A 15,501-nucleotide genomic window follows, 5' to 3' on the forward strand; every position below is an offset into this window, starting at 1 on the left:
GGCAATTAATGGGCATGACAAATCGTGAATGAGATATCCTGTATTAATCCCACAAAAGGAAAATTTGCATTTCAGTTACATCCCTTCCAAAAGCATGAAAAGACAATCACATATAATATGGTAGGACAGGAGCGGGAGAACTGTGGGTCGCCACAAGGGCGACGCCCCGTAGGGTACGCTCAAAGGAGCCATTTTGCCTCATCTCGCCTGGATTAAAGTCCTTCTGGACTCTCAATGAAGACAATACAGTGTATAAAATTCTATACAGTTAAAATAGTAACAAATAATCTTATGAGTTAATGGCCTTGAAGGGCTACAAAAAATAACTTGAATTTGATAACACATGATCATGTGATGTCACATGCTAATTGCTAATTTCTTGCAACATATCAGCATGCATATTAAGCCAGCATGTTGTCAATTAAATACATTTTTCCCCACATACATAAAGTCTCTATTTTCTTCCAGAATAGTCATTTTGTTAGTTTAGTTATCTTACTAGGGATTTAAAATGTAAGGTTAGCCACAGGTGCAAGGAAATTTGATGGCCTGTAGAGGTTGTAGGAGGTGAAGTAAGAAGTTGGCAGAGTTATTGCACAATGTGATTTATTTTTAGGTTTACCAATTATCAGAATGTTATTTGAAGTTAATGCCATTAATCATCAATTCCCTTTGGAAGAAATAATTAATTACTTTAATATTTTTTTTAAAGCTACAAGGAGCCATTGCCACAATGAGGCTCCAGAGCCGTGTGTTGCAGACCCCTGTCTTAGATGAAAAGTGGAAAAACAGGAGGACTTGTAGGGTGGAAGATTGCAGCCGGCCGCTGGGGGGCGTGTGCGTGTAGCGCCCCTCCTGTAGCCACTGAGTGGGAGGGAGAGAGGATGGGCGTTGCAACATGATCCGTTGGCTTCATTCAGGTTTAGCCAAGGCGCAGATGACGTGAAACGACCTTGTTTAGATCTAAGTTCAGAAACAAAGTTCCAGGTGGTGTGGTGGTGAGAGGAGGAGGAAGAGGGGGACGGAGCGTCAGTCGACACATCATCATGGTCAATAGATGAACCGGTCTTGAACAGCTGGCTGTGTGGAGCCAAATGTAGATAAGGAATTTGTTTTCAGCCGGCTGAACAATTTTCCATGCAGCCTACAGTTCATCTCTCAGCAGTAATCTAATATGGTGGCCTTATCTTGAAAGCTGAGCATTCAACTTCTCCAAGTTAGATCTAGGCAATTGCCTAGGTCTTCCTATAGCCAGAAACGCTTATGGATTTCATTTAGTGTGCGTTACGTTGGCCTAGAAGCTAGCTTCAAACTTCCTCAGAGGTAAACAATCAAGAGACATATACCAGAAAGAGAAATGTTGAACTGAAGTATTTTAAGTTTGTTAGCAGCAATTGGAACATTCAGCAACAATGAACACATGATATACAGTATAAGATATATATAAAGACTATACAGAGAAAGCTTTCTAAAACATCTGAAGTGTTAAAAAAACAACAACAATGGCACAGACTAAAATTGTGCGAATCTGTTTGAATTGTTGTTCATTAGGATTTGCTGACACAGATTTGCCGATTGTGTGTCATGATGCATGTCTAGGAAAGAGATCAATGATTGCATGTCCATGCTGCCGGTCGGATTGTATCTGCCTGCTGCAGTCTGATCTCCAGAGAGAGGCGCACGCTCAAAGACAGCTTGTAATTGAAATACTGGATTAGCTGATGCCATCTTTATCTCACCCTGATTGGAGAGTCTTGGAGCCCCTTTTAATAATAGCAGAAAGAAAACAAGTCATGGTCTAATCTGGGGAGAAGACAATCACGCACAGACAGAGAAACAGGAGGTGGCTCATGACAGGGTTGGGGTCAACATTTAGATAAAAAGTGGGACAACAGCACCATTAGATCTATGGCTCGTGTTTTCTTTAAATTGGAATTAAATTGAATGGGATTTATTACCATTGTTGGTATTTTGCTTTTTATTCTTGTATATCTTAAAGGTATAGAAGAGGATTTTCCCGAAGTTTAGAAAAGAAACACCCTCTCCACTTTTTGAAAAAATGCACATGCGCAACACTCAATGTGTGCGAGAGAACTTGTCAACAGAGCTGTGCACGAGCCCAGTTTTCCTCGTGCACAGCTCTGTTTACAAGCATCGGCATCGCTCATACAAGCTTACTTTCCAAAAGAAGATTTGCACCCGGTGGGAACGGCAAGCTTCAATGAATGGCTGAAACCGTAGCTCACGAGACACATAAACACTTGAAAGTGCGCATGCACAGCAAGCAAAAACTATCTAGAATGATTGACAATTAGGAGGACCAATAATCTTGATGATTCACCAGGAATTTGAAGCCAAAATAACATCCTCCACAATACCTTTAAGTTACTGATTTTTAGTTAGTCAGTTTTTTTGGGTATTTCTAGAAGTCCAAACAGACAAAAAATGGGGGTGGGATTAAATAAGTTTTTCTTCTTCCCACTCCCTTTTGAGCAGACATATTATTGCAATTATAAGTGTCCATGAATCTTATCTATTATTTTGAAAATCTCTGATAGTTTTTCTCTGTTGGAATTTCCATGTACACAAAGAGTTTTTTGTTCCTTTTGTTTTCTTTTCCTTGCTCAAAAAAAAAACAAATAAATGACCATATTTTTTCAATTACAATTACAATTACAATTATTATTATTACGTCATAACTGTAAGAAATTATCAATTACACATTTACAATTATAACTAGAACTGCCAGCAAATATGCCAAGCTTTTGCGGAGCCCAAGGCATTACGAAACAAAGGATGACGGGCTTCAGGTGATTCAGTGCTATTCAGGGAATCTGTGGATATTTGGGAAGTCTGGAGATTGTATGTGCAAAGTTTGGTGCTTAAACACTAGTAGTTCGAAAAAGTAAGTGTTTGATGTGTAGTGACTTACAAAGAGAAATATGTTGTGGGAGTGGGCGTGGCTTGTCAGAAGATGCAACTCTATTTAGGGAACATGTGGTTAGAAAATTTACGAAGATGTGATTAAAAAATGTGAAAGTATCAGGCCAAAATGCGTTTGCACCCATTATGGCGCCACCTAGTAGCGCACTTTTAGGTATGGGTGATCTGTGTGCTCTTCTATATGTACCCTGTAAATTTCACAGCCATCAACATAATACTTGAGCTGAAATAAATGTTTGTTTTTCATGTTGTAATAAGCCACACCCACTTTGACCAATCGTGATTAACTTCGAGGTATTGCCTCAGGAGCGACCCAAGGTCATACCCACCAAATTTGGTAAAAATCGGTCTTGCCATTTCAGAGATATACATTTCCCATATTTGCAGTGCCCTCTAGTGGCCAACATTATTCAAATTTGGCGCATACCCCCACAGTCACATGCCAACCAAGGAACTCAACAAGATTTGGTGTTGTTAGCAGTTATTTTGACCGAGATATCTAACAGTTCACATTTTTATAGCTAGTTTCGAAAACTTTACTCGTTAATAATTTGCGCATATTTTGACCCAATAAAATTATTTACTCAACTTTAGATCAGGTCCAACTGAAGACTCTACGTGCCAAGTTTCACGCTGATTGGACAAGAGTTCGAAAAAGTATGTTTTCCAGTTTTCGCAATTTTGCAGCAAAACAATTAAGGCGGAAATGGGCGTGGCCCTGCCCAGGCGATTCAGTGCTATTCAGGAAATCTGTGGATATGAGGTTTTTGAATGTGTGACATACGGTGTGGAAGTTATAGACCAAAATGCATTGAGCTTTGTTACAGCGCCACCTGTTGGTGGACACGTGAGTTTTTGCGTCCAAGGTAAGCTGAATTGCACCGCCCTCCCTTGCACGGTATAGCCTGCAGCACCACTTTTACCAAGGGAAAAATAAAAGGTAAGCACGACAACGACGATAACGGCGACAACTATGAAAATCAGAACAATTACAATAGTGTTCCCAGCTTGGCCCCCTAATTACATCACAACTGTAATGAATTATCAATTACACAATTACAATTATAATTGACCCCAACCCTGGCTCACGCTGATCATACACATAGACGTAAGACAGTGTCAGGAAACAACCAATGCTTTAAAAAGCACGACCAGGTTGGCTCGCTATTCAAATCTGCAGACTCGGGTTGGAAATTAAAAATTAATATGTGCAAACACTATAGTTAAAAATGGGCTGTACACACTTTGGGAATTTATTCACACAGTGACCCATTTTAGGAAGCAGCTCAGCTGTAATCATCATTGATATTAAAACCCCATTGAGTGCAATTCATCAGTTAAAGTTGGGTGGGGGTAAAAACACCTTCCTGGATGTAAACTATAGCTTGGTGATGTGACAGACACTTGAGTAGAGAGAGGAAGGAGATACATGACAGGGTAACAATGATCGTCTCGTTTGTTGGAGACAGTAGAAGAAAAAAAAAGAGTGTGTGAGGAGTCTGAGAGTCAGAGCACCAGAGGGAGTTTCAGGTAATCTTACAAAAGCACTGTGAAAGCACTCCTCTACCATCCGTCGGCTTCAGTGCTTGTGATTCAAAGGAAGAGATTTTGAACATGGCGGCAGTGATGACTGCAGGATGGAGAAGATTAGAGGATCAGATGATGTTCACTAACAACAACAAAAACATGGTGGCTGCTCTCATCAGCAAAGCGACGCCCTGAAACACTCACAGCAGCACATTTTTCAGAAAATCTACAAAGAGAAATCTTCAACGTGTTCTTTGAAGCTCAGGGGTCACCAACCTTTCTGAAACTGTGAGCTACTTCATAGGTACTGCATAGTCCGAAGGGCTACCAGTTAGAAAAAGAGATTCTTAAATACTACATTTCCACTTTAATTAGAGTCTAAGATAATAAGGAAGGCTTGCAGACATTTAAAAAAGGTTGGAAATGTTTAAGTTCCAACATGCAACACTTTATTTCTCCTCCTAATTTATGTTGTTGTTTAATTCTCTGCATTTCATAGAAAATCCCAAAGTGGCTATTTTACTAGCGACTAACAAACAAATTTTACTCATCGCAAAGTCCACCTTGCGTTTTTTAAATATATATCTGATCTATATCATATTATATACAGTATGACATACCACAACCCATACACGTAATCTGCAGCATTTAAAAATATTTGTCACAATGTTTCCGTGAAAATAAACATTTAAAGAATTCTAAAACTATATCATGAACAACAGTATTTAACTTTACTAAGTACTAACTAACATCTGTCATACGTATTTATCTTTGTGAGTTTAAATCCTGGAAAGTAAATCAGATTTTAGATGGGGCTCATTATAGACTAGAGCTCCTCTAGATTAAATATAGTCTTAAACATAATACGTAAATTAAATTTTGCTTAGTATTGTATTACCGTTTACATTTATGCTCTTAAAATGTTATATTAACCAGATATCTGAGTAATGACTATTCAGAAAGAATTGAAAAATAAAACAAAACAAAAAACACAGCAGTCATGAAAAAATGAGTAAATTCTATCCCACCAGTATTTATTTTGATCATTTTAATCATAGTCTTTTGACTATAATGCAACTTAGTTTTAGTCAGTTATAGAACTTGTTCCCAACCCTTTTTGGATCATGACCCCATTTTAATATCACACATTTCTGCCGACCCCAATGACATTTCTTTTATTCCTAAAATTAGCTTCTGATCATGTTTTATATACTGTTTTACAAATAGCAGGATTAGTACGCAAAGACATTTTTATACTGTATTTTATTTTAACTACATTTTTATTTGAGAAAGTCAAAGTTTAGAATAGTTGTACAAGATTGTGTGTTGTGTTTTAATTTGAAAAAGAACAATAGATTTAAATATATATTTTCAATCAGTAGGTTCATTTTCTTTTATCAATTATTCGACGTTTCAGGTGAGCCCAAGGTTGAAAAATACTGAGGTATAGCCTAGTTTTAGTCAATTAGATGACATTAAGATTTTATTTGACTAAATCTGTAACAGATATAGTCAATTAATATATAAAACATGAGTTTATGCATTTTTAAATATTTAATTACCATTGATCAACCTGATATTGGATTATATTAATATTTATAAATGTACACAGACAGACTTGATTTAATCAATGCGTAAGATCACATCTCATGGGTTATGATTGGATTTCGTCCCTTGTGACAAAATTAAAGTTTCATTGTTATTAGTGAATGAAAAATATCAATATGTTTTTATTCAGTTTTTATAAACATGTATTTTTTTTTTTTATTATTATTATTAGTCATGGTCTCATTATTGTCAATGAAAACTATAACAAACATTTTTAGTCAAAATTGTTTTACAGTGTATCCCATTACTATAATAATGATGTACAGAATAAACTAATTAATCAAGACTTAACAACATGGTCATCAAGGAACTAAAACTACAAATCCCTGTGGAGAAAATATGTGCGAGCTGCTTTGATAAAGAAGAATGTCTTCCAGCAAAGTGAGCCAAATGTCATCCATCCTCCTTCCCCTGAGAGAGCAGGTCTGCTGCTTCTGCATTTTCTGGCAATAAATCAAGTATGATGGTTCACTGTCCGAGCTTCAGGTGAGGCCGGCTCACTGTCCTGGATGGAGGATTATGTACTGTATGTGGTTCTGAAAGCTTTCCAGACACGCATGCAGCTCAAATGAAAAGTCATCTGCTGATAATAAGACCTCACTCACCAGTCCGACTGTGTTTTAATGGCTTACTGTGAGAGTAACTGGCTGGACTGGCTAATTGTTGCAACACACAGCAGGTGAAAACCAAACCAGGAAACAAGGAAAGTCAGCCAACAGTTTGGAGGAGTACAACAATATTGGGCCAACAAGAGTTCAAATAACATTGCCTGATCTGCAGAGGTGGCAAAAGTACTAGTCTTCAGTACTCAAGTAAAAGTATAGATTATTGAATGAAAAATGACTCTGGTTTGAGTAAAAGTACATGCTACTAAATGTACTTAAGTAAAACAAATGTCTCTTCAATAATAAAATAGAGGTTTTAAACTAGCAAATTCCATATCTTTTTTATTTTTTAATAACTTGTAAAATACTGCTACATAGAAAAAAGTTTAAAGGTCCAGTATTATGCTATTTTTCACCCATCTCCATTTGTTCTAAGAACCCCAAAAACATAATATTTGAGGTTTATTTTCCCAAACTCGCCTGTTTTCCAGAGTTTTAGACCTCTGAAAAATCTGTTTAATGACGCTGCTAAAAACAGGCTGTTTTGGGGTCTCATGCATATGCATGAGTGGGCGTGTCCACACAACAGCTTTATTACCATGACGATTTTCTTTTGCTATGCACACACTCTTGTTATTGTTTTCAGCCAAAAACCTGCACATTACAGTAAAACACATGGCTATTTAAGCAATTATTGTGATAGTGTGTCCGACAAAAGCTGCTCCACGGAGTGTGTTTATCACATCAGCAGCAGCAGCAGCAGCAGCAGAGTTAGGGTGTACTCACACTGGCAACTGGGGCCGTTCCAAGCTCACAGCAGGAATCCCCCCCTCCCTGTCCATTTTCTGGCACGGTAGAACGGACGTGATCACCAGCTCAACTCGGTTCCCACAGAGAAACACATCATCACGTTAATTTATGACACACGTATGGCGTTACGTCACCATTAAGCGACTCTGGGTTTGTTGTTGACAGTACATTCTGTTAATTTCATATTTTCTGTTGCGTAGGGTAACTATAAACCAAGATTTACCCAATGATTTACCCATTGGTACATTGCGGAAAAATTAAAGATGCCGCTTTGTTTTGACGAAATCGATACAAGGAACAGAGAGAACCAAGTGAGTGAGAAAGAAAGAGATTAAAACAGACCAAATAGCGGTGGATTTATTAAAAATAAAAGACTCTCTGACGATAAAAACCACCATGAATGGAGGTTCAAATGGATTTGAAAACAAAGGAGGAAACTGAGCCTATAAAGGTAAGATCAGTTTAATTTCTGGATCAATAAATGTCGTTCTGATTTTGTGGAGCTAGTCTTTGTGTACATTAATATAAGTGTAAATAGATGCTTTTAATGTGTGAGTCAATTTAGGACAGATTATTTGTGTGTTTGTTTAAACAGTGTGTGTGTGTGTGTGTGTGTGTCCATCTGAGCATATTTATCTCCATCACTTTCAGTTTTCCTTTTGATGAACATGACATTATCTAACTCTTCTTTTATTTCTTCTTCTTTAAGTCCAAGCAGAGTGGACACGCCCCTCCCTGGACATTAAAACCATGAGCTGATCCTAGTTTTCATCATCTGGTTTAGACCCATCACTTCCACAGACAACAGACAGAATAAAGCTCAGAGTCAACATGGGACCATGGGATGCACTTATTTATTGAAATGTATATTAAATGATTATTTAATTATCTGTAATTTTATTTTTTAGGAGATGTTTTTAATTGTTTCAATAATTTAGAGACTTAAGGAACAGATTGTTATAATGCATAATAAAGGTGATTTACTTGAGTCAGCACTAATTTCAGATTGTTTTTAAGTCTTTGTATAAAAACACTTTAACAGGACAACAATGATGTGCAGAGCTGCAGTAATGTTGGCTTCATACAATAATAATAATAAGAACAACCACTGCACACACCACCAGAGAAGCTTCCAGTGAATAATTTACAAATAAAAAAAAAGTTCACTGATGGTGACATTGAGATCTCAGTGTCACCATCAGTTTTTCTGGGTTATATAATAGCCAACCACATGTGTCCTGTCCACAAAATACCAGTAATATGTTACACGTTTGCAGCAGTAAAATGTCCCATTTCCATATTTTCTGGTTTATATGGGTTAATATAGCAGTAATATGTGTTTATATGTATATTTATACCCTCGGAAATACCCGGACCTGATGATGAGCTGCTACACTCCGTTACTGTCCCGCTGTCGGCTGAACAAAGAGAAGTCCTGACGGTCATGTTGTCCTCTTCCTCCATGAGTTCTCTGTGGCGTTGTTCATATATATCAGGTAACACCAACTCTGAACTTTTCATCGGCTAACGAGCACTTCTGACACCGCTATCATTGCGGAATGCGGATGTTTATGTGCCGTAAAGCGTCGCGCGGTACCAACGTCATCACATTTTGTGCGCGGGTCGAGTCGAGTTGTGCGTGCGCATGCGCGGCCAACCGTGCCTGTCTGGCACGGTGTTTGGACCACCTCTTCTAGCAGGACCATCGGGCCGTTAACCCCCCTGCGGTGCAGTTCACACCTATGCAGGCCAGACAATGGCCCCCCATGGTTTCACACATGCACAGAGCTGGTTAGGAACGGCCCTGGTTGCCAGTGTGAGTACACCCTGTTTTAGCGGTTTCTAGCACTCACCGGAGCTGCTTCACCACTACTGATTACAGGAATAATCCAAGATAATAGTCCACTGTTTTGTCCAACTACTGCGTCGCATTGGGTCACAAACACGTCAGATTCTGTCAAAGGAGATACGAGGCGATATAATGGGTACTAAAAATAAAACTGATTGTAACTGCTGTCTGGGTGCTACACCGTGGCTGCCCACTGCTTCTCAAGGAGATGTTAACTTCAGAGAAAACATTGTGTGTATGTATGTTTACATATGACAATTCTATATTAAACCAGTGTTTACTTTTCCTGCGAGGTAGTTTGAGAGGGAGGAGCTCACATTCTTATATGGGGAGCAGGAGCCAGGATTGTCAAGAGGAGGAGTTTCCACTACCTGACCTCACCAGGCCAGAAAAATCCAACTCGCCCGTTAAGAGCTGACCTTTCACAAAATGTGGAATAACAAGGCAGGGAGAAAGCATGATTTTTGTCAACTTTAGCCCTCTGAATGAGGCTAAAGGGATGTATATCACTATAGCAAAACCATTATAAAGTGATTTTTTCATAAATCTGTTACCTTTGAACACCTGGAGAATTTAGCACTCGTAAATAAATGAAATTTGTAAATACAATGTGTAAAGAAAAAAAAAAGTGCAAATGCTCAATAAAACCCAGAGCAGCTTTGAGTTTAACATATTTAAGAACTTGTAGAAAACTGGTACATGGAAATAAATGAAATATGTTACCCTCTATGAACACCAGGAGAATTTAGCACTCATTATAGATAACATTTGTAAGATAGTCAAAAGTGGGGAACAGCTATGAGATGCAAGGTCTGGCGTGATTGCCCTGTAGCTGGCCACCTTTGATGAGGGTGTGTAACATTAAAAAGCCTGAAAACACCCCTCGAATCTTCTTTAATGGGCAGCCAATCGGCAGAGCTATGTGATAATGTTATGTGAAAATGGACCAACATCTCTACTAGCACTTTGTTGAAAGAATATAAGGAAGGAAAAAGGCAGTTGTCAAGGAAAAATGACCTTGCAACAGTATCTATAATAAAGAGGATAAGTGTAGTCGTTGTTCAGATTAAATAGTGATTTTTATTCTCAGTCTGAATCATAAACTCTGACCCCAATATTCTTCACTATCTTCTACATCAGAACATGTGATTCAACCATGCACTGCATGTCACTTTCATTCCACGGCTACGTCACGACAACAACGAAATCATCTTGGACAAGGACAGTGAGCCGATTCAGGTTTAAATGTACTGCATTCTGATAAGGGCCTTATATACGTGCAATTTTTTGGCACAATTTTCTCATAAAAATAGTTGTGTTTCCATTGTGATTCACCCTTTACTAAAACCCATTACTCCAGTTTTAAAGTCTTTACACTGGCTCCCAGTCAGCCTCAGAATAAACTTTAAAGTTCTGCTGCTGGTGTATAAATCTGTGAATGGGTTTGGTCCAGAATACATCAGTGAGATGTTAGTCAGCTATGAACCCAGCAGGTCTCTCAGATCTATGGACACAGGTCAGATAGTGGAGCCCAGAGCTCACAGTAAACATGGTGATGCTACTTTTAGTTGTTATGCTGCAAAGAAGTGGAACAAACTGCAGCAGAGCTGAAGTCAGCATCACATGTGACCATTTTTAAATCAAAGTTAAAGGCACTTTTTTTCTCTACTGCGTATGATTGAAAGGGAGATTTTTGGTCATGTTGTTGATGTAATGTGTTTGTTGATGATTTTAATTAATTTTACTGTTGATGGTAAATATTTTTACTGCTGATTTTAAATGTTTTTGCAGCTGATTTGAATGTTTTTACTGATTTTAAGCTGTTGAACTTTTTCTGTTACACTTCTTGATCATTTAAAGCACATTGAGTTACCTTGTGTATGAAGTGTGCTATACAAATAAATTTGCCTTGCCTTGCCACGCCTTGCCTTAAACTCATTTGAATAGGCTACTTACAGCAAAAAAAAAAAAAAAAAAAAAAACTGTTAAGATGAAGGAGTAACACATTTATTATAAATTAATTACATAGCCTGAGGCTGGAGGAGCTCTCTGAGACCTGTTTTGATTTGTAAAAACTGCACGTCACGTTTTATTTCCTATTTTCCATTTAACCTATTATTCCATGGCATATTTTATGAACGATTTTTCTGCAATCCTGGCAAACTGGAGGTCAAGGCACAGCACAAAGAACAGGCATGGTTGGATTCATGTTTAAGGAATAAAAACAGTGCACACAAAGTAAAATGAGTAGTAAAAAATAAATGAGAATACACCAACCTAAAATAAGAGGTGCAATGATGCGCATTTAACACAGAAGCCTTAATTCATGGCTTATTGTTTGCAGTAACTCTAAGATGAAACAATAGCGCCATCATTTGTTCAAATAGTGTGTGACATTTGAAAATTATATATATATATATACAGAGAGAGAGAGAGAGAGAGAGAGAGAGAGAGAAGAAATGCCCTCATTGTTATCATGCATCCATTCATATTTCTAAAGCTTTAGCAGTAATTTAACTTCGTAGTTCACAATTATTATTATTATTAATAGTATTGTTAATTTGCTGTATTGTAAAATGTGCTTCCTTTGTCACCAACAGTGTGAAGTGAAACAAAAAAGTTAAACTAACCAAAGCAAGAGATAATGAAGAATGCAATGTTGATTTCAAAGTGATAGTAGTGTTCATTTTGATTTAGTTTTAGTCAAAATTTAACTATTTAAGTTATAGACTAGTTTTAGCCAAAAAAATAATCCCACATTTCCACAGTGAATGATGTTTAGAGGACTCTGTAGTTCAGTTTGCATTTGACATTTTCATTATCTAATAAAAACTAAAATATAATTTCGATCAGAACTCATTTGGTCATGTGTATTTGCAAACATTAATACCATCTTATATTTATTGGAAAAAAGCTTAGGAAATGTAAAATAAATTTAAAAATTAAGTCATAATTATCTGATACTAAGTCATAATGATGAGATACTAGTCATAATTGTGAGATATCTTATAATGGAATATCTTATAATTATGACTTAGATTTTTAAATTTCTTTTTTACACTTCCGAGTTGTTGTTTTTTATTGGCGGGAATAGGCTTCCCTAACCACAACTACATCTGTAATAAATTTAATCGCCAAAAATATTAATGTCAATTATTTAGAGGACTAAAACCAGACTATAACTGAAACCATAAAAAGCTGTAAAAATGGGTTATTTTGAATGAATTAGAGCAGCGGTTCTCAACTGGTCTCACCCTGGGACCCACATTTTGCCATAGTCAACCAAATGTAGTTTTTCAAAAATAGCTGTTGAAAAAAAAAAAAACACACACACTCATATTTTATCATTTTTTTAAAACGTAAATCTATATATTTTCCTGTGAAACATACAGTTCACAGCATCCCTGTCAAAAAGTGTCCTTCAAAATAAAAGACAAATCCAATATAAGAGATATTAAGTATTTATTATTTTTCGACCCACCCAGTAAAAGTCCGCGACCCACCAGTTGAGAATCGCTGCAAATCCCACACGTTAAAGCGCAGAAACTGCTGCACGATTCACACGTTTGCCAAAGATTGCGCAATTTTTTACAGACGTACGTGCACTACGTGCCGTCCGCGTGCGTACCTTCACTTGTCAAAAATAACGAAGTCATTGTTTCACCCAAAACACCTTCTACGCACTCACCTCTCAGTACATTTCCTAGTTGTACATTTAAACCGTATTCATAAGTGTAGTTTCCTGCTGCTGGGCACACATTAATCGAGGTTTTCTTTGTCATCGTTAAAAAAAAAAAAAAAAAAAACCTCAAAGAACGAGGCACGTGAGCTTGTTGCTCATTGGTGGAGAATAACTGTGGGCGTGGTGTTCTGGAGCTGCATACATATATAAGCTTTGTTCCATTGTTACAGGCCGTGTCTTTGTCAGACTCAGTCCGGAGTGAGACGCAATCACAACGAACACCACTGCACTTTATTTATTACATAGACTTTTGTTTTTTTTATCGTGCAAATGTCTTGGTCCTTCAATCATTCTCTGGACGGAAGTTGCCCCCCCTCCCCGGTGGAGGATAGGGGCTCCCAGGGGCTGTCCTGGGGCACTTTGCTGCACAGGCTGACAGAGGTGAAGGGGACCAGTCAGAGGCTCACAACTGGACACATCTGCAATATTGAAACTGGTGAGTATCCTTCACTTTAATAATAATAATAATTAAAAAAAAAAAAAAACTATTCACGAGCCACTAAATCAGAGTTTTTCAACCTTGGGGTCGGTACCCCATGTGCGGTCGCTTCAAATTTAAATGGGGTCGCCTGAAATTTCTGAAAAATTATAATAGATTTTTGATTTTTATTTAAATTCTTTTTTTATTGAAACAACACACAATCTTAAACAAATACATTTTTATTATTTTACACTTTGGGAAATATAAATATGGTTCAAATAATATGCAGCAAATAAATAAATCTGAGCTCAAACATGATCAAAAACGAATTAAAGAAAGAAAGAAAAAAAAATGTTTTTGGGGTCTCCAGAGATTCTTGAGTTTGGGAACCACTGCACTAAATACTGTTTCTTTTCATTTATTTACTAAATGATAGTCTTTAAAATGTGTGTTATCACTCGTTCATTCCATCATTATGCGATATAGTTGTTTTTAAATTGTTTTCTAAGCAAAATGTAGTCAGAAGAAGAGAGGACTTGGATTCAGAAATAAGGGGTACGAGAACCACTGCTATAGTCAGAGCACAACATCACTCTATTTGTGAGGTTTTATCTTGAACAATGGACTTGTTCTGTGTTTCAGGGTCTGTGGCCGACCTGTCCCTGTCAGACTCAGACTGTAGCTTCTTCTACCCCTTGGAGGAGAGTTTAGCTGCAGATGTGTCAGCCAACATCACACAAAGCCTCCGTGACTCATCCCAGCTGCTGGGCTGCTGTGAACTTATGCTGCCTGACTGTCTGCTGCGCAATGTGAGCCTGGAGCTGCTGCACTTGTCTGAAACTGAGCCCTGTGGCCTCAGAGGGGCCCTCATTGACCTGTGTGTGGACAAAGGGAAGCAGGGCTCCCCGTGCACTGTGGACCAGATAGCTGTTGATCCATCTCTGGTTCCTACATTTCATGTGACCCTGGTGCTGAGGCTGGAGCCTTGTGGACTCTGGCCTAAGGTTCAGAAACTGTTCAATAGAGGCAAACCCACACAGATGTCTTCAACATGTCTACTAAGCCCCAGCTTCAGGGCCATTAAGAGGAAACTGTACAGCTCAGAGCATCTAGTGATAGAAGAGTGCTGCTGTGCTGAGTAAGCAACCTGTTCCTGCTGGGCTGAGTTTATCCAAAAGCTGCTTCATTAAACATCATAGTTGGTCACCAATGTGTGCAATAATTTGACTTTTGTCGCATCGCAGCTGCTTGTTTGGATTAACGAATGAAACCAGGCCAGCGACTCTTCAAATAATGTGACAGGTGTTATTTGATAATCAAATAATGTCGCCTGGAATGTGCGTTTTGTATTGTTTCATACTTGAAGAACAAAATTAAATTATATTTTTTTGGTATTTGTGTTGTTTTAATGTGTCCCTCACCCACACAGAAAGCACTGGTGAACTGATTACTGGAACAAACTAAATACTGCCAGAAACCAAATGTATGAGGTAAAATGACACAATTTTGAAATCGACTTTGTAATACCACATTTAAAGGCTAAAATTACAATTAACCCAACAATGAGTATATTTTATGTTTTTAAATTTGATTACTATTACAAAAGCATTGAGATGACTGTATTTGGTGATATATTAGGGATGTGCAATGCCATAAAGCTGACGATACAATACATTGCGATATTAAACAATAACACATCAAAATATATCCCCAATAATTACAAATTTCTCCTTTACAAGTACAAATTGGTATGAAATACAATTTATTAATTTTTTTTATAAAAACTTGCAAGAACAAGTGAATAGTGACTGTAATTAAACAAGAATATGTTTATCATATTGTCCAATTACATTTTTCAAAAAGTTTAATTTTTTGAAAGATTCTGATTCAGTTCTTTGGGGAAAAAAAATAAATATATATATAAGTATGAAATACAATTTATTTCATTTTTTATAAAAACTTGCAAGAACAAGTGAATAGTGACTAATTGTAATTA

At 37.4% G+C, this 15,501-nt stretch overlaps 1 protein-coding gene across 1 annotated transcript; it reads left to right on the plus strand.

The window, feature by feature from the left end:
• Positions 1–13,277: 13,277 nt before the first annotated feature.
• On the plus strand, positions 13,278–14,659 carry LOC114477179 (DNA damage-inducible transcript 4 protein-like). Its single transcript, XM_028469347.1, has 2 exons — positions 13,278–13,520; positions 14,148–14,659. The coding sequence occupies exons 1-2, from the start codon at positions 13,355–13,357 to the stop codon at positions 14,645–14,647; spliced, it is 666 nt and encodes a 221-aa protein (XP_028325148.1). The 5' UTR covers positions 13,278–13,354; the 3' UTR covers positions 14,648–14,659.
• The last annotated feature ends 842 nt before the right edge of the window (positions 14,660–15,501 follow it).

Source organism: Gouania willdenowi, chromosome 15 (assembly GCF_900634775.1).
Source record: "Gouania willdenowi chromosome 15, fGouWil2.1, whole genome shotgun sequence".
NCBI classification, from domain to species: domain Eukaryota; kingdom Metazoa; phylum Chordata; class Actinopteri; order Blenniiformes; family Gobiesocidae; genus Gouania; species Gouania willdenowi.